The 25796-nt window shown below is 36.4% G+C and overlaps 3 protein-coding genes across 3 annotated transcripts; 1 reads left to right on the top strand and 2 right to left on the bottom strand.

Moving 5' to 3' along the window:
* Positions 1-1292: 1292 nt before the first annotated feature.
* On the bottom strand, positions 1293-5959 carry LOC115970409 (endo-1,3;1,4-beta-D-glucanase-like). The gene is made up of 7 exons (XM_031090047.1): positions 5731-5959; positions 4550-4571; positions 2760-2883; positions 2387-2477; positions 2153-2242; positions 1651-1748; positions 1293-1442 (listed from the first exon to the last, which is right to left on the bottom strand). The coding sequence occupies exons 1-7, from the start codon at positions 5957-5959 to the stop codon at positions 1293-1295; spliced, it is 804 nt and encodes a 267-aa protein (XP_030945907.1).
* A 2564-nt stretch (positions 5960-8523) lies between these two features.
* LOC115970408 lies at positions 8524-9000 on the top strand. Its single transcript, XM_031090046.1, has one exon. It carries the CDS (start codon positions 8524-8526, stop codon positions 8998-9000), a length of 477 nt encoding a protein of 158 aa, XP_030945906.1.
* A 9712-nt stretch (positions 9001-18712) lies between these two features.
* On the bottom strand, positions 18713-24173 carry LOC115971975 (endo-1,3;1,4-beta-D-glucanase-like). Its single transcript, XM_031092105.1, has 7 exons — positions 23799-24173; positions 22939-22960; positions 20279-20402; positions 19984-20074; positions 19750-19839; positions 19252-19349; positions 18713-19025 (listed from the first exon to the last, which is right to left on the bottom strand). The coding sequence occupies exons 1-7, from the start codon at positions 24031-24033 to the stop codon at positions 18879-18881; spliced, it is 807 nt and encodes a 268-aa protein (XP_030947965.1). The 5' UTR covers positions 24034-24173; the 3' UTR covers positions 18713-18878.
* Positions 24174-25796: the final 1623 nt, after the last annotated feature.

The following is a 25796-nucleotide window of genomic DNA, read 5'->3' as shown; positions in this document are numbered from 1 at the left end:
TATGTGGGGGGTGTCTCAACCTTATGTGGCATTGAATTGCTGCATAATTATTTTACTAATGGCACTTTTGATATGCAAGAATAAACTCTAAATGGAACATCCACTTCAAAAGAATAGTTATTTTTTTATTTGGTTGTTATTTTTTATTTAAAGACCCGTATGGTCATAATAGTTATTTCTTAATATGTGTAATAGCTTTAATAAATAAATAAATCAGTGCTGGTTGCTGCTTCCCAAAACCGCACTCTCCTCTTCTTCGCCATTCTTAGATTCTATCTTTTATATCCGTTTTAGGTTTGTTTGCTATTTGCATTGTTGAGTTCTCTCTCTTTGTTGGTTCGGCCTAATAGTTATAATGAAATTCTATGCTTCATCAACCTTGTAAAATACTGTTTTATCTTTGGTAGATTACATTAGTTATTTATAGTCTTTGAGAAAAGTATAGCATCTCCCGGAGAGAGAGAATTTTCTTATTATTCCTACATTGCATTATGATTCCAAGAGAATTTGACTATTTTAGTTAGATTTGTATGTATGTAAGGACAACAGAGAGGACAAATTTTCTCTTCGTTGGTAGATGTTCAACGGGAGGTAGGAATATAGATGTGAACTCTATTGAACAGTTTAATTAATATTCTAAATATATTTATACTCAGCACATTGCCTTTCTATTAATTTATACTGGATTTTTTTCTTATGACAAAACCATACTAGACTTGGGGTTTGAACTTTTTCCATGTAATTGTTTCATTTGAAAGGCAAAAAAGGACTCCGAATTTACAGCCTTACAGGTTTAGGTTTAGTTTTTGGAATATAGGTGAGCAAATTCCAATATTCACTAAATGAGAAGAAAATTTTATTTTTGCGAAACATCAATTCTTTAAGCGGGGAGTTACCACAATTGCTCAAAATTTGGGGAATATAATAGGAGAATTGATCAAAATTTGGGGAATATAATAGGAGAATTGATTGATTCTGCTGGTGCATGTCAAATTACACCTTCTATGTCCTCAATGGCACGTAATTTGGGGGTTACAATCAAATATGGAGATAGGGATTGGGAACTTTTTTAATATGTGGTAAAGAAAGCATGTTTTGATGCCATATACCTTCAATTCAGAAATATTGCTTACACAAAATTAATGAGACTCAATTATATTATAATAATTTCTTGAAACATGCAAACAGCTTGTTATTAGGATTTATCGTGGCCCCAAAAATAAGTTTTTAGGGTTCAAACAGTTTATTTTAATAAATTTTGGGGTGTAGATAGGATTCGAGCACTCTGACAGCTATAAATGCCATCTGAGATACTTGCTTAACCAAATAAACATGTCTATATGGGCTTCAATGGCAGCCTTCACAGCTGTTGAATCACTATCATTGTACCTGACTGTCCATCCATGCTGAACCTTAGGAAATATCTTGATGCGGTTTTCAATCTGCAGAATGGAAGCATTAATTGGAGATTGAGAGACAATTTTTTGGAACCATCCTAATTGAATATCTCATGACGCAACCGCTTGCAAGAAGATTGCTGTTTAGATGTCATTTATATTTATCTCGAAAACAAGTTGTCACATGACTCACATCCAAGGCTAGTAGTCAAGCAGCATGAACATAGATTATCTGAAATTTGAAGATCCTTACCTTATTTTCTGTTAGAGCCTCCTCAAACTGTTTGAGGAGTTCAGGTGGAGTGCCATTGTCTAACTCAGCAGCCAATATGGAAATTGGAACCTTGACAGCTGAAAAAGAAGAATTCTTCATTATTTGTGAGTTATACAAGCAATTGTGTCAATAAATGTTAATAAAATAAATAGGCAAGTCCAATTGAAAATCTTTCACTTGAGATTGAAGCAATTCTCCTACCACTATTTTGTATCAGACGAATTAGGCCCAAAAAACAGGCAACTTTTCACCTCTGTGTGTCTTTTGTGTATACTTATACAAGGCTAAATATTTACATATTAGACAACTAAAAGTAGAGCAATTATACTTTCTATTATATTGGAGACTTGGGAGTCCCTCTGTTGATATTTAGTATAAACATGTACGGGATAATCCTTATTTTCTAGTAGCATATCATGTAAGTTCGTAATATTCCTGGGTTTACACCTGCATAATCTTTAGATTGTATTAACAGTCATACCCTTAATATCATCCAGAGTGACCCGTGAAGGGTGTAACAACACTGTAGCTTTAGTGAAATTAGTGCTTGCTAGTTGTGCAACCACCTTGCCTGACAAAAGAATTCAAGAAACTAAGATTTTAGCTAAAGTACTTTAGAAAGCTTCCCTTATCAATAAGCTAACTCAATAAGCCAAGCCAAAAAAGAATTAGAAGATCAAAAATACTATTAAGAAAAGATGAATGGATATCTAACCTCCCCAACAAAACCCTGCTGCCCCAACTGCATGTATGCCTTCTTTTCTCAGAGCTGTAGTTACTTTTTTAGCATCTTTAAACCCTTTGTCCTAAATCAGACAGTTAGGAGGAATATGATAGCATAAAGCTAGTATGATTTGAAAGCAAATATTGCATACAGTCATGATTTGTAAGTAAGAAAATGGCAAAGAAATATTATTTACTGGATACAATAACTGTTTAAACTGATTTTTTTTTTTTTTTGAGAATATGTTTAAACTGAAATTCATGAAAAAACAGATTTAAAAAAAAAAAATTATTTATAAGAAATTCATGATAAAACAGATGAATATATTATGTTCAACTTTATTTGAGAAGAGTTAGGCACAAACTGTTCCATGATTTTTTGACCACTCTTCTATTGTCCTGGAAGAGTTCTGTACATAGGGATCTCCATAGAAGAAGTCGGGAACCACTGCATAGAATCCAGCTAGGGCAACCCTATCAGCAATATCCCTTTAAAGTGACAATCAAAAAGAACTCGGCATTAGACTTGAAGCAAAACGTAGACAATTATATGTATGTGGAATCTATGTACAGTACCTATTCAAAAGAAGATAATATGTTATTCCTTATTGTTTCTATAATTTAGGCTTAAGATGATTCTTAGAGAGTAATGAATATATAGGCACACACAACAACAGCAACAGAGAATTTATCACAATAAATAATGTAATCAAGCAGTGTAAAGTACTGGGGTTTGGAGCATGTTCTTCACGAAACAAAAATTGTCGTGAGCTGTGTAATAACAGCACAATTCAAATTTTCTCTCTTTTACCATTAAAATATTGAAATCATGGAAAGCTGAGGTGCCACTGCCAGCACCCTATGCGGAATAAAACTAACACATTATTTCAAAGGTTAGTTTATTTCTTAATATGAAGAGAGTCAACTGTTGAAGCTTAGTATCACATTCACATGTCCAATTTCCAAACCTCAATTCCACGTCTAGATGGAAAATGTACCACTAGACATCACTACTGTTTTACAGGCTGATTTTAACAGCCTCCATTAATGAAATTCAAGGTCTTTCTTCTCAAAAAAAAAAAAAAAAAATGTCACTTATGATCTATTTTAGAAAATAGATATTTTCTTACTTACTTTTTAATGGGGTTTCAGTTGCTGGCTTACAAAATTCTTTCATTGACATATTATTTTTTGTAACTATATTACTTGATGCACCAAATGAATCTAGGACAATTTCCAAACTAAAGGAAAATATTTATTTGGAATATAAAGAGAAGAATATAGACAATATTTATTTAATAAAAATAATAAATTGATTTTTTTTATACAAAATTTACAACGGAAAATGTTATATCGCATTTACTCAAAAGAGTTGTAACAAAAATATTTATATCCCATTAACCCCCATTATCTTTCTAATTTATTTGTTATTATTTTGTGATTATAACATGATCATTTGTATTTTAGGTCTATATAAATGTGTCTTACCACTATTGATATCCACCTTATCTATATAAATCCTCTATACTATGAATGGTTATTCATTTGAGTGATTAAAATGATAAGGGAGAAAATATACAATATTTGTTGTGAAACACTTTTATATAGACATAAAATACACATGGGTTACAATCACAATTCACAATATAATGACATTGTAGCTGAATTAGTACTTTCTCATGTACAAACTGCTTAGGGGTCTAGGGGAGAAATACAGTATAATATTTCATAATTTCTTTTTTTTTAAAAAGTAATATTCCATAATTTGTAACAACAAAATTAATACAATTATTATTATTATTATTATTATTATTATTAAAATGCACTAAAAAGTATATATAGGTCCACATTATTTCTAGATTGTCTACTCTTTTTTTTCTTTTCTTTTTTTTTCCATATTTAAATATGTTAACCAATCATAAAGAAGAAAACCTGTTATTAATCAAATTGTTAAAAAATATTGCTTTCATTTTTTTTGTCAAATTAGGCAAACAAATAGTACCCATTTTATCTAATTACAGAATGGTTATTATAGGGGATCCAGAACTGCATACTCATGTTCTTCTATAATAATAAAAAAAAGGTTTCATTTTATGTTATATCTACGAAGTTCTTTAAAAATCACATTAGAGGTAAAGTTGAGAAGTGGAAACACCTCAAATGTGGTGCCTCATATCCTGTAAAAAGGGAAAAATTTTGTTAGGAGAAAAATAATACCAAAAGAAATATAAACAAAACCAAAAACAAGATGATGAAATAAATTTGGGTACTCAATCATGATACAATTTATGTCAAAATTATCCCTCCCCTCTGAGAGAGAGAGAGAGAGAGAGAGAGAGAGAAGAAAATTATATCTAACACAAGATATGTTCTAAAAATTACTAATCACAATTTTCATGATGGTTAATCAATAGATATTATATAGGTGATCAAAAATCACAACCACACTTTTCTTAAAATTGTCAAGAGCTTTGTGTTTTTACTTTTTTGTGACTTTTGTCATGGCTCTATCCATGAATATAGAACCTAAGTTGGAATTCTCTTCTCCCACCTGTTGTAAAGGGAAAAAAAAAAAATCTTTAAATCTTAAAGCCTAGTACGTAGGACATTAGCATCAAGCATCAAGCATCTTTATTTTGATTCAATTTAAATTTAGCCGGTAATTAAGGGAATTTAAATTTGAGAGGACGTAGATTACTAAAAAATATTCTAGGAAGCTAGAATACTTCACTTGAGGTGTCGTATTTATTCTTATTTTTTACTCTCTTTTTTGTGTGTGTTACACTTGTATTTGTATTTGCTTCTTAGATAAGGACTAATAACTTGATAAGGACAAATTTTTCTTCCTAGAAAATATTACATTTCAAATTTCAATAATTTTTTGTCAAATTTTAGGAAAAAGAAAATTTTCTTATTTGTTAAAAGAATGAATAAGTTCCAAACATGGAATACCTCAAAACCAGAAGTTGACAAATACCCAAATCTGAAAAATGTTGAAATACGAAACTAAAATAATCAAGGAAAATGTTAATAGATGCTCTAAATGTATTAATTTAAAAATTATTTTTAGAAATATTTTATGAAAAAATAAAAAAAATAAAAAAAAATTTCAATAGCTTTTTATATTCCCATGAATGTGGCATCAAAAGTTTTCTAATATAGTTTATTAATAATTGCCCTAAGAACACCCATTAATATGATTCAATAACCAATACTACAATCCAGTCCCAGATGCAAACTCAGATCAGAAAGCAGCTATGAACCTAAAACACCAACACCATAACATACTGGAAGATAAATATAGTAAAGAGTATGTCATTAGTTATTAGTTATTACCAAAAATATCAGAAACGAGTAGGATTCCCCGCTTTGAATGACCGCTAACATAGGCTTTGAGGCCTCCAATGTCTTTCACAAATCCAAATCCATAGTTTGGGTTAAGAGTTGGCGGGTTCTCCGAGCAATGACGGCCTAGTTTTTCTTGCCCAAGAGAAAGAAATACAAAGCTGGAAAGAGTGACAAAAAAGGCTAGCCCGAGCACAGAAACTGGAGCTACCTTAGCCATGAATGAAACTGACAATGGCACAATGGCTTTTGTAACTGCATGTGTCAGATTAAAAAGGTTTTATCTTTTTATGGTACGTGAACTGGATAATGCATGGTTGCTAATCATGGTCAGCCTGTTATGGAATGCTTGAATCGGCATCGTTGGAAATATTATTATGCTTCCTATTGCAGTCAACGCCAGCATTTTTGGTTCTTTGAATTTGATTTTGGGCTATGTTTTGTTCACACAGATGTGTTACACACATTTTGGCTGAGGATTGATTTTCTTCTGGTGATAGTTTTGTTTTGTTTTTGTATATATCCTCAATTTCTATATTTTGTACCAAATGTATATATCTTCATTTCTATATTTTGTACCAATTATTGACTGAGGTTTGGGGTATTTCTTACCTAGACTTTGTACTACTTATCTGTTTAATATAATTTAAGTTCCCTTTCAACCAGAAGATAAAAAATAAAAAATAAAAAAATAAAAAGATTTGTTACACAATGTATATTTTGTAAATTTAAATTGTAACTTTTTTTTTTTGAGAAGAATTAGTTAATGCCAAGATTTCAGCACCAACAATATTTACACATTGATTTTACTTTATTGTAAAATAGGACAGAGACAATAGATCCAAAAAAAACGTGGTTAAGTGTGCGTTTGGATGCGGATGAAAAATTAAAATTATTTCTCTATTCAGTTTATTTTTGCTACTATTTATGGGTCCAACTGCACTTTTTGGCACTATTTATGAGCCCACTGTATTATTTCAGCTAACTTTTACATTTATCTATAGTACTTTCAGCAATAATTTTTCAGTTTCAGCAAAATAAGCGGTATCCAAACACATTCTTAATCCTTTCTTTATTTAAATAATTTATTTGGATCATTTAAATAAAAATGCCCACATTTTTCGTTAGTAAAATTATGTTTTTTCCAATTCTAAAAAAAGAAAAAGAAAATCTATGATACTTGTAGGAGTGGTAGGCCCAGTGGTGTGTATCTATGTATATATTGGGTCGGAGGCCCAATTCGAGGATATTAAGTAGTCCGAGGACAGGAAAACACTGTTAGAGGAGTCCATGTTAATGAATGAAAAGGTGAGATATGGTCATGAGGGTCTAAAAGAGTGATTCAAGGAGGGATGCTTCATCAGTTGAGTGAAGGCGAGGTCAAAAGGTGTGGCCTACCATTAAGAGAAACGTTCTGGACAATTCCACTGTTGAGGATAGGTATCAGGAAGGAACAGGACAAAGAGAGGCTATGAAATATCTAAGAGAAAGCTGCTACCACCGCATTAAATGCTCTACAACTAACTCTCTGGCTACATTTATATGGAGAAGACCCCTAAACTGTGCTGCCTAGGCTGCCCCAACTCACAGAGGGCCTGAGAGGGTGTCTGATGGGACAAACACTCAAGTAGTGGCCTGAATGATCAACAAATGAAGGGCCAATATCATCTAAAGGGAGATATATAATGTAAAAGACCCCCCATAGAAGGGGGATTGGAGAATTAAGAGAGAATTACTGTAGTAATAAGAACTGTACTTGTAATCAATTTCAAGATCTATATATAAGAATTGATTTCCTCGGACTGTGCCAAAGACAATTTTCATTAGATACAACTAATCTATTTTCACTTTATTGTCATTTGGATTCACTATAATTGCTATCCAACCTATTAGAACCTAGTTTTCCAACTCACTCTCTACAAATTCATTCAATTGGGCTCTTTGGACCTAGATCCTTTTAACTTTTAGGCTTAGGACTCAAATTCAGTCCCTACAATTGGCGCCGTCTGTGGGAAATTCTTGTGTTCTAGTGAGCTTAACGTTCATTTATGGTAGGTTCAGGTCCAAACCAGGCAGAATCCTTGGGGTCCCAACGTTAAGATCATTTCCTCAATCTTGAGCGGAGAAGGGACTGAGAAGTTAGTGTGCATACCACCCATACTAGTTGGAGCCACTCTCGAGGTGGGAGTCATATCTCTCATGAGGAAAACACTAGAGTCATGCAGTTGGAAATTGATTGTTTGAAAAGGAAGTTGCACCACAAACGGCGAAGGCGTACTCCCTCCAACTCTGATTTTTCTTCTGGTGATGAGGGGGATGGTAGCTACAGATCCAGGTTAAGAACTCCCCTCCAGTGAATCCTTCTCTTGTGATGAGGACTACCACCGGGAGTGTAGGAATAGGAGCACGTCTCATAAAGGCCTGGGAAATGATGCTATGAGCACTGTGTTGAACCAAATTTCCAGGTTGCCTTTCACACGTAGAATTGAATGAGGAAAACATACTCGGCGGTTCACTCAGCCAGCGTTAACCATGTACAATGGTCGAACAGATCCTATGGAGCATGTGAGCCACTTTAACTAGAGAATGGCTGTACACTCCAAGAATGAGACCTTGATGTGTAAAGTATTCTCATCTAGTTTGGGGCCTGTGGCAATGAGATGGTTTGATGGCCTGAGAGTAGGTTCTATAGATTCCTTCAAGGAATTTACTCGAGCGTTTGGATCTCACTTTGTCACATGCAGTAGGGTTCCTCGGCCCTTAGATTACTTACTATCTATGACCATGCGAGAAGGAGAGACCCTGATAACGTACTCAAACAGATACTGGGAGATGTTCAATGAGATAGATAGTGGTTTTGATGATTTGGCCATAAGAACTTTCAAGGTCAGCCTACCTGTCGAGCATGGTTTAAGGAAGTCTTTGATTGGAAAACCTGCTAACAGTGTGTGCCAACTTATGGACCGAATTGATAAGTATAAGCGGGTCGAGGAAGATCAACAACAGGGGAAAGGGAAGGCAAAGGTTATCCCTCAAGAAAGGAGGGATTTCAGGTCAGATCAATACAACAATAACGGGCCCCGGCGAGACTTTGCTGGGCAATCAGGGTCTGCCACTGCTCAAATGGTTAACACGGAATTCCAGGAGCTAGTACACCAAGTCTTGGAGAAAATCAAGAACAAGTCATTCTTTAAGTGGCCAAATAAGATGGGAGGTGACCCCATGAAGCGCAATCAAAGCCTTCATTTCCAGTACCTCTAGGACCAAGAGCACACTAAAGAAGACTGTAGAACTTTGAGAAGTCATCTGGAGCAATTGGTCAGAGAATGGAGGCTGAAACAATTTTTGCATCAGCCCAATAGACCAGGAGGTTAGACAAGATCAAGATTTAAAGAGAATGATTTTTCCAAAGCCCCTTTAGGCATCATCAATGTCATCTTCGTGGCTTGGGGGAGAACTGGTTCTCACCCCTCCAGGGTGATGTCTGTAGCCTGGCCACTTGCCGAGGACTATAGACCTGAGCTGAAGAGGGCTAGAATGGAGAACCGGCCATCGATGAGTTTCTCTAAAGAGGACAAGTTTAGAACCATACAACCACGTGATGATGTGCTGGTGGTCACCCTCAGGATAGGGGGTATGATGTTAAGAGGGTGATGGTGGATCAAGGTAGTGGGGCAGAGATTATGTACCCTGATTTGTACAACGGACTAAGCTTGAAACCTGAGGACTTGACAGCTTATGATTCGCCTCTAGTAAGCTTCGATGGGAAAGTTGTTATTTTGAGGGGCCAGATTCGACTACCTATACAAGTAGGATCAAAGGTGGTAAAGGTGGATTTCATTGTAGTGGATGCTTATTCTCCCTATATGGCCATTGTGGCAAGACCTTGGCTTCATGCCCTGGGGGTCGTTTTCTCCACTCTGCATTTGAAGGTGAAATATCCGTCTGGGGATCGATCGGATTTAGGAGCTGGTTAGGAGCCAGTCCGTGGCTAGACAGTTCTTGGTCGCTGCAATAATGCATCAGCTAGGAATGGAGTCCTCGACCTTTGCTGAGAGGAGCTTATAGCAATCAAGGACTTCGATGTTGTCTGCGAATGCAGTGTCAAAGGGGGCAACATGTGAGGAGTTAGAGAAAATTTCTATTGGTGATGATGTGGAGAAGTTCTTTCAGGTCGGAGCTCAACTGCTTCCCCAAGAGAAGGAAGAGCTGATAGTGTTCCTTAAAAGGAATATTGATGTGTTAGTATGGAGTGCTTGCGAAGCACCTAGGGTGGATCCAAACTTCATCTGTCATCATTTGAATGTTAGTTCATCCGCCATCCCTAAAAAGTAATCACCTCAGCACTCATCTAAGGACCATTCTGATGCTATCAAGGATGAGGTGACCAAACTTAAGCAGACTGAGGCTATCAAAGAGGTGTTTTACCCCAAATGACTAGCCAATACTGTAGTGGTAGGAAAGTGGCGAGTATGTGTGGACTTCACAGATTTGAACAAGGCCTATCCAAAGGACCCTTTCCCTATGCCTTGGATAGATCAACTAATGGATGCAACTATAGGCCATCCTTAGATGAGTTTTTTGGATGCCTTCCATGGATACCACCAAATACCACTGGCTCTAGATGATCAAGGAAAGATAGCTTTTGTCACTCTTACTGGAAATTACCACTACAAGGTAATACCCTTTGAATTGAAGAATGCAGGGTTTACCTATCAGATGATGATGATCAGGATGTTTGAGCCACAGTTAGGTAAAAATATTGAAGTTTATATAGATGATATGGTGGTAAAGAGTAAAATGGTGTCCAAGCACCTAGGAGACCTCGGTAATATTTTTGAAATACTGAGGAAACATAAACTACACCTCAATGCTTCCAAATGCTCCATTGGCGTGGGATCAGGCAAATTTCTAGGGTATATGGTCACTTATCGTGGAATTAAGGTCAACCCTGATCAGGTTAAGGCAATTAACAGTTTGTAGCTACCTTAGAATCTTAAAGAAGTCCAGAAGTTAACTGAAATAATCACTGCCCAGAACTGGTTTATCTCTCGATCAGCGAACAGGTGCTGACCCTTCTTCCAATTGCTGAATAAATGGGAGGGATTTGAATGGACCCAAGAGTGTGCCTCTACCTTCCAGCAACTCAAGGAATACCTTTCCCGGCCACCTATTATGTCTAGGCCCGAGGTGGATGAGGTATTGTTTGCATACATTGCTGTGGCTTCTCACGCCATGAGCTTATTGCTGATACAGATTGACAATGGCGTGCAAATGCCAGTATACTATGTGAGCAAGTCTTTTCACGGAGCAGAAGTTCGTTACTTACCACTGGAGAAGGCCATTTTGGCAGTAATACATACTACATGTAAACTACCCCACTACTTCCAATCCCACACAGTTGTAGTTTTAACCCAACTTCCGCTTCGATCACTACTTCGGAGTGCTGATTATTCTGGGAGGATTTCCAAGTGGGGTACGATCCTAGGGGTTTTTGATATCAAGTATATGCCTCGCACCTCTATCAAGGGTCAGGTCCTCGTAGATTTGGTGGCTGAGTTTGCTGAATCCTCGTTGGATGAGGAGGCTAAAAAGCAAGGCGTGGATGGAAAATTAGTTGGCATAATTTCCTTGCAAGAAACTTTATCCTGGAGGGTATACGTTGATGGTGCATCAAATCACAAAGGATCTAGAGTGGGACTGGTTTTAATATCTCCTAAAAAGATCATTATTAAGAAATTCTTAAAATTGGGCTTCTCGGCCACAAACAATGAGGCTGAATATGAAACTCTATTAGTGGGGATGACCACGGTTTAGAAAATGGGAGGAAAAGCAATGGAGATCTTATCGGATTCAAGGTTGGTGGTTAGCCAAGTAAAAGGAGAGTTAGAGGCCAGGGATGTGAGAATGCAAAGATATTTAAGTCAAGTTAAGTACTTGTGATCAGGGTTTGAGTCTTTCAACTTGCTGCAAATCCTGAGTAGTGGAAACACGTATGTTGATTCCCTAGCCACTCTTGTAACCTCCTCGGCACAAGACTTGCCTTGGTTTATCCTTGTTGAAGACTTGTGCAAGCTTGTTGAGATGAATAGGGAGATGGTCTAGATTCATCAAATTAGGGTGGGACCTAGCTGGATGGACCTTAAAGTACTATTCCTGAAAGAGGATATCTTGCCCGAGGGGAAATCTGAGGCTGACAAAGTGTGAAGGAAGGCTCCTCAGCTTTGGTTGTCCGAGGACCAAAAGTTGTACAGACATTCTTTCTCTAGGCCATATTTGCTATGTATACATCCCAAGGCATCAGAGCTACTCCTGGAGGAGTTATATGAAGGGATTTGTGGTAGCCATATAGGAGGCAGATCCTTATCTCACAGGGCCCTTACTCAGGGATATTGGTGGTCGAACATGCAGAAGGAAGCCCAAGAGTACGTGAAGAAGTGTGACCAATGCCAGAAATTTGCCTCAAACATTCACCAATCAGGGGGTGTCCTTAATCTTGTATCTAGCCCTTGACCTTTTGCTCAATGGGGCTTGAATATTGTAGGGCATTTCCTTAAGGCAGAAGGAAATAAGAGATGGTTGTTTATCGGCACGGATTACTTCACCACGTGGGTTGAAGCTGAACCATTGGCAAATATCAGGGATGTGGATGCTAAGAGATTTGTTTGGAAAAACATTGTCACTCAGTTTGGGATCCCCATACCCTCATCTCAAACAATGGTCTTCAGTTTGATAGCAAAGCCTTCAGGAGGTATTGTTGTGACCTGGGAATAACAAATAGGTATTCCACCCTAGCTTATCCACAGGGAAATGGACAGGTCAAGGCTGTCAATAAGGTCATATTGAATGAACTCAAGAAGAGGTTGGATGATGCGAAGGGAAAGTAGGTGGAAGAGCTGTCACACGTCCTTTAGACATATTGGACCACACCTTGTAGATAAACAGGGGAGACACCCCTTTCAATGACTTATGGAGTCGAGACTGTTATTCCTCTGGAGATTGAATTCCCAACACTGAGAACAAATTCTTTCACTCTGAGCAACAATGATGGGCTGTTAAGGAAGAGCTTAGACTTAATTGAAGAGCGAAGAGAAAATGCCATGGTCTAACTGACGTATTACCAACACAAGCTCAAATAAGGTTATGATGCCAACGTAAAGTTAAGGCCATTTGTGCCTGGAGACCTGGTATTAAGAAAGGTTTTAGGTACTGCTAAGAACCCAGTATGGGGAAAGTTAGGGTCCAATTGGGAAGGGCCATATCGCATCACCTCAGTGGCTGGAATAGGTGCATATTATCTTAAAAATCTAGATGAAAATGTTGTACCACGCCCCTAGAATGTAAACAACATGAGAATGTATTATTATTAATGAAAGTTTTCTCTGCCATATTTTGGTTTATTACATTATGCGTTATGCGTCCTACTATTTATTTGAATATCAAATAGAACATTGGTCATGCCTAGCTCCTCGAACTACATACCTTGAGTAAATTGACATTTTAAGTTATTTTTCTAAGTATTAAATAGAACCTTAGTTATGTCTGGCTCCTCGGGCTACATACTTTGGGTAAATTAATACTTCATATTATTTTTCTAAGTATCAAATAGAACATTGGTCATGCTTGGCTCCTCAGACCACATACCTTGGATAAATTGATATTTTAAATTATTTTTCTAAGTATTAAACAGAACCTTAGTTATGCCTAGCTCCTTAAACCACATTCTTTGGGTAAATTTATACTTCATATCATTTTTCTAAGTATAAAAAAAAATCGTGGTCATGCCTATCGTGGTCATGCCTAGTTCCTCGAACTACATACCTTGGGTAAATTGATATTTAAATTTATTTTTCTAAGTATCAAACAGAATTTTGGTCATGCCTGGCTCCTCGGACCACCTACCTTGGGTAAATTGATATTTTAAATTATTTGTCTAAGTGTTAAATAGAATCTTGGTTATGTCTGGTTCCTCGGACCACATACCTTAAGCAAACTAATACTATCTGTTATTTATCTAAGTGTCAATAAAACTAGCCATGCTGAATGGCAGACATCTTCATTGTAATAACATGATAAAATAGGCACTCATAAGCACCACTTAAAGCATTTGAAAGTATATCTATGATCTGTTTAAGAATTGATTATCATCTCCAGTTCCTTAAACTTATTGATAGGTGGAGAATTGGGTAGAGCCTGACATGAATGGGTGCTCTACCATTATGTATGTTTTTAAGGTTAAGGTTACACTTTGTTGAGATCGTGGACTTAGTAAGTTTAACCTGTTCTGTTGCTGTTCATATGAGGGTGGTAAGTATGCTACCACTTATGCAGTAGTTGTATCTCATTGTCACGTTGGCTAAGTATTAAGTGAAACAACATAAACTATATTTGGATCCATATAAACATCACAAGTATAGAAGAAAAGCTTGCAATTATCATTAAACCAAGCCTCTGAAAAAGGCAAGTAGAGTACAAAAGGTTGAATGAATTACAAAGCTAAGAAACAAAAACAACAGTTAAAAAAGGGGGGGGGGGGAGAGGGAGAAACCAAAAACAACAACTCATGGTTTCATCCTTACTACAAGTTTTTCCTTAGGAGTCTTGGCAGGCTGAGTGGTTGTTGTTGCCGAGGATGCCGAACCCTTACCCTTAGGGTCTTCCTTGGCAGGGATGGGGAAAGTTGCCAAAACCAGCTTGTGGCTTTAAGAAACCACCCCTCCTTGGGAAGAATCCTTAGGTGCGTCCGAGGTCTTTGTCATCTCGGGGTGACCTCCTTAGGGACTTCTTTCTCATTGTCAGATACGCCGGTTTGCTCTGCCCCTTTATAAGGATTGTTGGGAGGAAGAGGGTCCTTAGTCAGAGCCTCTTCAACATGGCTTGTGATGTTGGGGGCTGCATCATCCTTAGGGGCTGTGGAGCCTGGTGCCCGGATTGCAGGGGGTAGTATACATTTTCTGCTCTTCTAATTGCAGAAGAGGCCTCAACCCCTGCCAGGTTGAGGGTCTCATTCCACACCTGAAGGCAATATACTCTACACACCCTTGAGACCTCAACCTTAAGGGCCCCCTCGGGCTCGGCTACCCCCACATCATAGCCATCTTGTTTGGCCTATTCCTTGGCCTTCTTAGCATCCTCCAGCTTTTTCCTTAACAATTTGATCTACTCCCTGGCAATGGTAAGCTCATCCTCGGCTTGGTGGAGTTACTTACGTTGGGTCTCGGCTTGCCTCTCCGCCCCCTCAAACACCGCCTCGGCACTTTTCCACTCCTTCTCGGCCTTAAGGAGTTTGGCGTTTAGCACTTTCACTCCCTTCTTGGCCACATTAAAGGCCTCAACAGTAGCAACCCTTCTGGCCTCCTCCTCCTTCATCTGTCGGTAAGAAATATCCAACAACTCCTCATCTCTGAAAGTGGCTTGGATAGCCTGCAAAAGAAACTTAGTGAGTGAGCAAAGGAAAGAGTAAAAAAAAAAAAAAAAAAAAAAAATCTTATTTATTAATGAATAATGGACTTATCTTGAAAAACTCACCATAATGAGGTCTCTCTTTAGACTTAGAAACACCATGTGTTTCCTCATGGTCCTCAAATCAACCATGTCATCGGGTAATTACAGAGCTTGCTCTACAACGTCTGCTACTTACCCAGCCTTTCCCTGTTGGAAGTCCCTGATTGAGGAGTTTGTAGGGAGAGAGAATCCGTCTAACACCAGGGGCGATTCCAGTTCAGAACCTTGGTGCATAGATCGCATTCCTTGTCTCTTGGTGCTCCATCACTCAGGGACCTCGTCTGAGTGGTCTTAGCCACCTTAGCCCCTTTTTGGGGCTCGTTCTCCTTTGAAGGAATACCTCAGCCCTCTTCTACCACATCCTTCCCCTTCTGCTCTTGTTTCTACTTTTTGTCTACTAGATCGGGTTGAGAGTTATGGGGGGTAGAGAAGGAAAGGGGTTTAGCTTGGCCGGTCGTCTCAGGCGACCTGCCTCTAACCTAGGACTTCATTACCTCTATAAGGCAAGCCTTGGGCTTTCGTTGTATTCCCATGTCTTCTGGGATAGAATAATCTTCTTGGGAGTGACTAGCTTATGCAGGAATAAGGTGGTTAAGGTCACCAGTTGGGGTTTCAAGGGATAAAGGTTGGTTGAAGACTTCGAAGTTGTCTTCCGAATCAGAAACTTCAACGACCTCTTCCTCTTCCTTAATTGTAAACAGGGACGAGGTTGCCTCTTCCTCGGCAGTGCGTTGGAATGGCGATGCTACTTTTGGTATGCCTTCTGGGATAGGATCGATGGTGAGGAAACTCGGAACGACAACACTTATTTGGTGCAGGCAGGGATCTTTTGCCTTTATCTAGCACTTTGGCGCTTGAAAACTGGACGAGATTGGGGTGTAGTTTAAGATTAGGTGGGCCGCTCTTAGTTGGCCGTCCTTGTGAATAAACACCTCGGCTTGGAGGATCTTATCTAGGCTTTGCTGGTTGATGAGATTGAAATTTGGAATAACAGCTTTCTTATCTACAAGACCATTTGGAAAACAAAAAATATCGTTAGCAAAAAATGGCACAAATCAAAGGAAAAAATTCAATTGCAAGCATAAACATAGGCAAATGGGTAAAGAATATGTCAAGAGAAAAAGAGGTGATTTTTCAAGTAATGAACCTAGACCTAAAAGCCCACCTGGTTTCCCCTCTTTCGTCGGGCAAGGGAGGCCATCGTGCCACTCCCCTAAAACGATCAAGAAATCCTTATTCATGCCCTTGTTGGACTCAAGGAGGCATAAGATGAGTCTAACCTCCAAGTATCAAGTTTTTAGGTAATACCCCTGCTCCTTTAAATTGTGAAGGTTATAGACCTAGTTGACATCGTGATGGGTAAAACCTAAGCCCATTTTCTAGTTGAGGGCATTGACGCTGCCTAAAATCCTAAACATATTTGGGGCACATTGGGTGGGAACTAATCTGTGAGCCCTAAGGTAATCCCTAGTGATGGTGCCAATGGGAATTCTCATCCCTCCCTCTATAAAGGCAATCATCAGGATTACCACTTCTCCCTTTTGCCTTTTGTCATGCCATTTCCCTTCCTTACAGTATCTAATGGAGACTTTTAGCGGGATTCTATATTGAGCTTTAAAGCTCTCTATATTCTCCGCGGAGTCTACCAGGTAAGCAAATCTACCTATATTCAGAGAAGGGTTGGAGGTGCTAAGATAGTAAAGGGGGAAACTAAGAAGGCCGAGGAGGAATAGACGCAGAGAAAAGAAAAGTATGTGAGAAAATAAATGGAAAGGTTTATAAAGACTTACGCAAAGAAAAAAACTCTCCTCAGACTGGCTCTTGGTATTTGTGAAGGCACGAGTAAGTTGAATAAGTGCGCAAGTTCAATGTATGAGTGCTAAAGTGAAGTGAATGAAGTGTTTGGACAGTATTTATATCAAAGGAAGGGAGACAGGTGGGAAAATTCCCGTTTGGGTTCCAACAAGATTCTTAGCCGTTGGATCCACATCGTGCCGTAGAACATGGGGAACATGGTGCCACAAAAATTTAATGAAGTCCCGTCTCGGATGCCGAAGCGTCAGGAGCATGCGTGGGACAGTTAAAAAGCACCTACGCTGACAGAGGTGATATATGATAAGTGCGAGGCAATTGTGGTAATATCGAAATCCTCCTTTCTCTCCAAGGAGCCAGAAAGGAGAATTTCAAGGAGCTATTATAGAGTGGTAGGCCCAATAATGCGTATCTATGTATGTATCGGGTCGGGGGCCCAATCCGAGGACATTAAGTAGTCCGAGGACAGGGAAACACTATCAGAGGAGTCCATGTTAATGAATGAAAAGGTGAGGTATGGTTGTGAGGGTCCAAAAGAGTGATCCGAGGAAGGATGCTTCCTTGGCTGAGCAAAGTCGAGGTCAGAAGATGCAGTTTGCCATTAAGAGCAATGTTCTGGACAATTCCAATGTTAAGGATAAGTATCAGGAAGGAACAGGACAAAGAAAGGCTGTGAAATATCTAAGAGAAAGCTACTACAATCGCATTAAATGCTCTGCAACTCACTTTCTAGTTGCATTTATGTGGAGAAGACCCCTGAATAGTACTGCCTTGGCTGCCCCAACTCACAAAAAGTCTGAGAGGGTGTCCGATGGGACAAACACTCAAGTAGTGGCCTGGACGATCAACAAATGGAGGGCCAAGATCATCTAAAGGGGGATCAGAGAATTAAGAGAGAATTACTGTAGCAATAAGAACTGTACTTGTAATCAACTTTAAGATCTATATACAAGAACCAATCTCCTCAGACTATGCTGATGACGATTTTCATTAGATACAACTAGTCTGTTTTTACTTTATTGTCATTTGGATCTACTATAATTGCTACCCAACCCATTAGAACCTAGTTTTCCAACCCACTTTCTACAAATTCATTGTATTAGACTCTTTGGGCCTAGATCCTTTTAACTTTTGGGCTTAGGACTCAAATCCAGACCTTACAATACTTTTTGAGCTTTTCTAAACGGATACAACGTTTGTCTGGTGTCTAGTGCACTACTACATTATTTTGGAATATTGTTGTATTTAGGACACGTCTACAAATAGTTTGACTGTGAGCCACACATCTTCAAAAAGATTTATGCCTTATTTTGGAATTTTCAGGTTTAGTTTTTGGAATATAGGTGAGCAAATCTAATCTTTGTGAGTGACAAATTTGCTTTAGAAGGTTTTTTTTTTTTTTGGGGGGGGGGGGGGGGTGGTTACACATCAATTCTTTAAGCGTGGAGTTACCACAATTGCACAAAATTTGGTGAATATAATAGGAGAATTGATTGATTCTGCTGTTGCATGTCAAATTACACCTTCTATGTCATCAATGGCACAAAATTTGGGGGATATAATCAAATATAGAGATATGGATGGTAAACTTTTTTAATATGCTATAAAGAAGGCATGTTTTGATGTCATATATCTCCCATTCAGAAATATTGTATACTTAAATGAAAGACACTCAAATATATTTTTATTCATTTCTTGAAACATGCAAACAGCTTGTTCGAATTTATCTTGGCCCCAAAAAATAAGTTTTTAAGGATCATACAACTTATTTTAACAAATTCTGGGCTACATATAGGATTCTAGTATTTTGACTGCTAGGAACATCAATATTTCCTGAGATACTTGCTCAACCAATCCAACAAGTCTTTATGGGCTTCATTGGCAGCCTTCACAGTTGGTATATCAGTCTCATTGTACCTGACTGTCCATCCATGCTTAACCTTAGGAAATATCTTGATGAAGTTGTTAACCTGCAGAATGGCAGAATTAATTGGAGACTGAAAGTCGATTTTGGGAACCTACTTAATAAATATTTTCACAATATAATTGAAATTCTTGTTGCAAAACTCTTACATGACGATTGTTGATGAGATGTCATTTATATTTATCTCCAAAACTAATTGTCACATGACTCACTTCCAAGGCTAGTAGTCAAGCAGCATGAACTTAGATTATCTGAAATTTGGAGATCCTTACCTTATTTGCTGTTAGAGCCTCCTCAAACTGTTTGAGGAGTTCAGGTGGAGTGCCATTGTCTAACTCAGCAGCCAATATGGACATTGGAACCTTGACAGCTGAAAAAGAAGAATTCTTCAGCATTTGTGAGTTATACAAGCATTTGTGTCAATAAATGTTATTGAAGTAAATAGGAAAGCCCAATTAATCGATGATCTTTCACTAGAAATGGAAGCAGCTCTCCTACAGCTATTTTGTATCAGATGAATTAGGCCCAAAAACAGGCAAATATGCACCTCTTTGTGTGTGTTTTGTGTATACTTATACAAGTCTAATATTCACATTAGACAATAGAAGTAAAGCACTTATCCTTCCTATTATCTTGAAGTCCCTCTGTTGATATTTAGTATACACGCATGTTCAGGGCTTATCCTTATTTTCTAGTAGCATTTCATGTAACATTGCAAGATGTCTGGGTTTACACCTACATAATTTTTAGATTTGTTTTAATAATCATACCCTTAATATCATCCAGAGTGACCCATGAAGGGTGTAACAACACTGTAGCTTTAGTGAAGTCAGTGTTTGCTATCTGCACAATCACCTTGCCTGACAAAAGAATTCAAGAAACTAAGATTTTAGCCAAGGTACTTTAGAAAGCTTCCCTTATCAATAAGCTAACTCGATAAGCCAAGCCAAAAAAGGGTTAGAAGATAAAAAGTACTGTTTAGAAAAGATGAATGGATATCTCACCTCCCCAGCAAAACCCTGCTGCCCCAACTGCATGCATGCCTTCTTTTCTCAAAGCTGCAATTACTGTTTTAGCATCTTCAAATCCTTTGTCCTAAATCAGACAGTTAGGAGGAATACGATGGCAACAAAATTAGTTTAATTCGAAAGCAAATACTGTATACAAATCAGGATTTGTAGGTAAGAAAATGGCAAAGAAATATTTTAAACTATATATGATGACTGTTTAAACTGAAGTTCATGATAAAACAGATAATATATTGTGTTCAACTTTATTTGAGAAGAGTTGGGCACAAACTGTTCCATGAATTTTTAACCACTCTGGTATTGTCCTGGAAGAGTTCACTACGTAGGGATCACCAAAAAAGAAGTCAGGAACCACAGCATAGAATCCAGCTCGAGCAACCTTATCAGCGATATCCCTTTCAAGTGACAGTCAAAAGAACTAGGCATTAGTCTTGAAGCAAAATGTAGACAGTTTTATGTATGTGAAATATGTTCACACTCACGAGGGTAAAATCTGTTATTCTTTATTGTTTCTGTAAGTTAGGCCTAAGATGATTATTAGAGAGCAATGAATGAATATACGTACACAACAACAACAGAGAATTTATCACAGTAAATAACATAATCAAGCAGTGTAATTAAAGTGCTGGGGTTTGGAGCATGTTCTTCACGGTGCTACAATTGTCATGAGCTGCGTATCAGCACAATTCAATTTTCATTGACATATTATTTTATGTAACTGCATTACTTAATGCACCAAATGAATCTAGGAAATTTTGCAAACCAAAGGAAAATATTTAATTTGGGATATAAAGAGAAGAATATAGAAAGTGTTGATGTATTTTAATAAAAATAATAAATTAATTATATTAATTTTGTTGTTACAAAAGTTACCATGTAATATTATACCTTTACTCAAAGAGTTGTTAAAAAAAATATTTATATCCCATTAATTCCCCCACTATATTTTCACTATATTTTTAATTTGTTTGTCATCCTTATATTATGATTATAACTCATATGTATTATATGTCTATATAAAAGGTATCTTACTACTATTAATATATCTATCTAGAATCTAGATAACAAGATATAATCAAGCCATATATATACCTGTGATATCTATCCTATTTATATCGTATTATTATAAATCTATCTACATATGATAAATTATTATTCATTTGAATGATTAAGATGATAAGCGAGAGCTTGCTAAATTATTGTGATTTATTGAATTATTTTTAATTTTTTTACCATGAAACCAACAATGTTAAGCATTTTGCGCCACCGTATAAGAATTTGGGCTAATTCTCTAGAACGCTAATGAAAGGGGTGGCGTGTTAGTGAACCCATTGCAACGGTTGAGATGTGTCTTCGATACTCTCCCGCAGTGGTGCCAAACACCTTAATATTGTTGGTTTCGATGGAAGAAAAATATAATAAATAATGCAATAAATCACAATAATTGAGCAACCTAACAACAAATAATATGTAATTTGTCGCTTATCATCTTAATCATTCAAATGGAAAATCATTTATCAGATCGATTTTTTTTTTTTTTTTTTTTTTGAGGAAAAGATATATAACAATATGATAGATGAAAGATAGATATCACCAGTTATGACTTGGCTGAGCCACGCTCTTTAGATAGATATCTCAATAGAGATAATTCACCTTTATATAGACATAGAATACATATGAGTTATAATCATAGCATAATGGCAATTAAATTAGAAAGCTAATGCTTTTTTTTTTTTGGTTGAGAAAATAGATAATGGGATATAAACATTTTTTGTAACAAATCTTCGAGTAAATATGGTATAATATTCCAACGTAAATTTTGTAAAAACAAAATTAATATAATTAATTTATTATTTTTATTAAAATATACCAACAAAAGTATAAAGCTACTATAGGTAAAGGATAATCTTATCAGCAGTGATGTGACATTATCTCCTTGTTAAAGCATGAGTAATTTTCATTTATATGCAGGTTTGCCATTTCTAATTTAAAATTTTACTCTCCAAGCAGTCAGATTGCTGATATAGGCCTTAACAAGATCAAAGATCACTTGACTTTGTTAATCTGAGCATGATAGTGGTTATTATACTATTAAAATCTCGATGGTTTATACACACACGTGTGTGTGTGCACGCACGCATTTTTCCAACCACAACACAAATAGCAAGGCAGACTTTGGATTCACATGTATCATAGGTTATCTACTAGATCAAACAAGCAATATAGAGCATGTCCGTTCAAACATGACCTTTTTGTTACCCTTTTTCAAATGCTCATTGATGAACACAGAAAACACAAATTTTAAGGCAATTGTTTAAATTTACTTATATTTGCTTATGAGGGTTATCTAGCCAAAGGTTGAAGGTAGGCTTTGGTCAAGACTCATGCACCAACTCTATCGAAGAGAGAGTCATACACGCAGCCTCCCTTTTACAAAGACTCAATTTCTCGAGTGTGAATATGGGGCATACTTATTTATTAGGTTGAAACTTGAAAGGATGTGATTTGTAAGGCCCAAATGTACCATTGAAGCTATATAGGACCACATCCAAAGTTGAATATCAATCTTTATGATATGACAAGTCAAAGTAATTTGTAAAGTCGCCAGCATATTCCTATTCATCATGGTCCTGGCCTTCTGCTTAAGCTCGGGCTAAAGCCTAAATATGAGATTGAAAAGTCAAAATAGATAGTTCCACATTATCTCTGATTTTTTTTCCACCCCATATTTAAATATGTTGACAACTACTATTCAAATTGCGTTAACAATGTCTCTTTGGTCAAAGTAGGCAGAAAAATAGAAACCGTTTGATCTAAATATAGAACAGATGTGACTACGAGGGGGATCCAGGATTGCATACTAAGGTTTCATTTCATGTTATATCTATGAATTTTTTAAAAATCACATTAGGGGTTGAGAAGTGTACATACCTTAAATGTGGTGCTTGGTATCCTGTAAAAAAAAAAAACAGGGCAAATTGTAACACAAGGAGAAAAAAATAATAACAAAAGAAATATAAACAGAACCAAATACAAAGTGATGGAAATATATATGGGAACTCAATCTTAAATTCCACAAACACATGTACTCCAAGGTATTGCTTGCTTAATCAATAGCTACCAGATCTAACACAAGATATGTTCTATAAAGTACAAGTACTAAATTTCCAACGTTGAGATAGGGGATTAGATCTAACACAAGATATCTTCTAGAAAGTACTGATTGGTTAATCAATAGATACTAGATAGATGATCAAATTTCACAAACACATGTACGGAAGTCGTCTCTTCTTAAAATTGTCGAGAGCTTTGTGTTTTACGGTTTTAGTGAACTCGTTATTGTTCTTTCTCAAATCCTCTTCCACCTCTTGTTGTAAGAAAAAAGAAATCCTTAAAATCTTAAAGCCTGGTATGAAAGACATTAGCATCAAGCTTCTTTACTTTGGTTGAATTTTAATTTAGCCCATAATTAAGGAAATTTTACATTTCAAACTTCAATTATTTTTTGTCATACTTTAATTGAATAAAGAATTCAGAAAAGAAAATCTTCTTCTTTGTTAAAAGAATGAACATGTTCCAATAAAGTAAGCATGGAAAAACTCAAAAGCACATGTTGAGTGTAACCCAGATCTGAAAAGTGCTAAAATATGAAAGTAAAACACCATAACTACAATCCTGGATACAAACCCAGATCAGAAAACAGCTCAAATGTGAAATTAAAAACCCAAACACCATAACATACTGGAAGCAAAATATTTTTAAAAGATCGAGTATATGTCATTAGTTCTCACCATAAACGTCAGAAACAAGCAGGATTGCCAGCCTGGAACGAGTATGGCCACTAACATAGGCTTTGAGGCCTCCAATGTCTTTCACCAACCCAGCTCCATAGGTTGAGTTAGGAGTTGGTGGGTTCTCCAAGCAGTGACGGCTTAGTGTTTTTTGAGCTAGAGAAAGAGATACAAAACTAGAAAGAGTGACAAAAAAAGCTAGCTTGAGCACAGAAACTTGAGCTATCTTAGCCATGAATGAAACTATTGAAAAACTGTTAAAGGTGACACAAAATTACTGATAATTGGCACGATGGCTTTTGTAACTTGGTCAGATTATGAACTAAAAAGGTTTTGTCTTTTTATGGTATGTGAACTGGAGAATGGGTCCGCTTTTTATGGAATGCTTGAATGACGTCGTTGGAGGTATAATTAGGTTTCTTATTGCGGTCAATGCCGACCTTTTTGCCTCTTTGATTTTGATTATTGCCCTATTATTAGATAGGACAGAGACAATAGATCCGTAAAAAGTGGTCACTATTTTTTCCTTGGAAGTTATTATCATAAATTTCGCCACAATTTTACTATGCCACAGTTCATGGATGGTAAAAATAAAATAGTGGGTTTATCTAAATTCATCATCATTTATAAGTCACCATATAGTAAAGTTGTGATAAAATTGTAAAAAAGATTTTTTTTTGAGAAAGAATTGTGAAAAAAATTATGGCACTACACCTAGTCTTTGAATAATTGATTTGGGTCATTCAAATAAAACTGCCCAAAACCCTCAGGAAAAAAAAAAAAAAACTGCCCACGTTTTCGGTTAGTAAAATTAATTAATTTTTTTATTGAAATAAATTATGTTTTTATGTGATACTTCTAGATCTTTTCTATGATACTTCAGTTTTTCCATGATATCTCTAAAGTTCAAGTATTGTATTAATCTTCTATGATATTTCCTCAGTTTTTCTATGATATCTCTGAAGTTTAAGTATTGTATTAATCTTCTATGATACTTCAGTTTTTCTATAATATCTCTAAAGTCTAGGTATTGTATTAATTATTCAATTGTGATTAGTGATGAAACAATGGATTCTATGGTCAACACAGATAAAATTTAGAGAAATTTAATATCTAGGAAGCTAAACTTTTTTTTTTTTTTTTTTGACAGAGTTTAACTACAAAATTTGATTAAATTTTGACATTTTGTTGTGATTTAAGTAATAATAATTATAACCTTTGTGATGCTCATGTCTTTAATTATTTATTAGAACCCCGTCTCCATTTTGCTCCAAAAACAAAGAACCCCGTCTCCAATTCTCCCTCCCCTCCACCATTATTTGAGTATCTCAAAAAATTAGATTTGTTGGGCTTGTGCAATATAAGTTAAGTTTGGACAATATTTTTTGGGTTTGGGCAATATTTTTTGAAAAATGAATCGTTTTCCCAAAAATATTATCTAGAATGAGTTGGAAAATTTTCTTTTAACATTTCAAATTTATCTTCACGTGACATAGAATTATTTTCCTTATTTAGTTTAACATGAAATAGAGTTGTCTTTCATAAAAATTTTAGTGGAAAACAACTTTGGATCTCATTCTAAGCTAAATAAGGAAAATTATGAGATAATTTTTCTTTGACTTTTATTTTATTTTTTTTATTCAGATCTTCTAGATCTTAGGGTACTCTACCAAATAAATTTTCTTTAAATTTTAACCACTCTTTTTATGATTTAATTGTCTGGATTTTGCCATGTCAACATTCTACTAACAATAATCTTAACTGTTTTGTTTGCAACATTATTTTACTATTTTAAGATTACTATTAGTAGAATGCTGACAGCCTGACATAGCAAAATTCAAACCATTAAATCATAAAAGAGTGGTTAGGATTAAGGAAATCTATTAATAGAGTACTTTAGAAAATCTAGAGGATCTGAATCCATTTTTTTATACTATCTAACACAAAAAAATTTGGAAGACTGCTTCACGTACATAAGGTTTTCCGTTGGAAAAAAAT

This window comes from Quercus lobata, chromosome 12 (genome assembly GCF_001633185.2).
Source record: "Quercus lobata isolate SW786 chromosome 12, ValleyOak3.0 Primary Assembly, whole genome shotgun sequence".
NCBI lineage: Eukaryota > Viridiplantae > Streptophyta > Magnoliopsida > Fagales > Fagaceae > Quercus > Quercus lobata.
Note: the sequence above shows the minus strand (reverse complement) of the source record. Positions and strands in the feature narration are given on the sequence as shown.

Coding starts and splice junctions, on each gene's coding strand:
- LOC115970408 (XM_031090046.1), top strand. CDS start 8,524: ATGCGAGAAGGAGAGACCCTGATAACGTACTCAAACAGATACTGGGAG.
- LOC115970409 (XM_031090047.1), bottom strand. CDS start 5,959: ATGGCTAAGGTAGCTCCAGTTTCTGTGCTCGGGCTAGCCTTTTTTGTC. Junction 2,884..4,549: donor TATGAGGCACCACATTTGAG/GTGTTTCCACTT, acceptor GTCACTTTAAAG/GGATATTGCTGATAGGGTTG. Junction 2,478..2,759: donor GGTCAAAAAATCATGGAACA/GTTTGTGCCTAA, acceptor TGTCTGATTTAG/GACAAAGGGTTTAAAGATGC.
- LOC115971975 (XM_031092105.1), bottom strand. CDS start 24,033: ATGGCTAAGATAGCTCAAGTTTCTGTGCTCAAGCTAGCTTTTTTTGTC. Junction 22,961..23,798: donor GCTTGTTTCTGACGTTTATG/GTGAGAACTAAT, acceptor TTTTTTTTACAG/GATACCAAGCACCACATTTA. Junction 20,075..20,278: donor GGTTAAAAATTCATGGAACA/GTTTGTGCCCAA, acceptor TGTCTGATTTAG/GACAAAGGATTTGAAGATGC.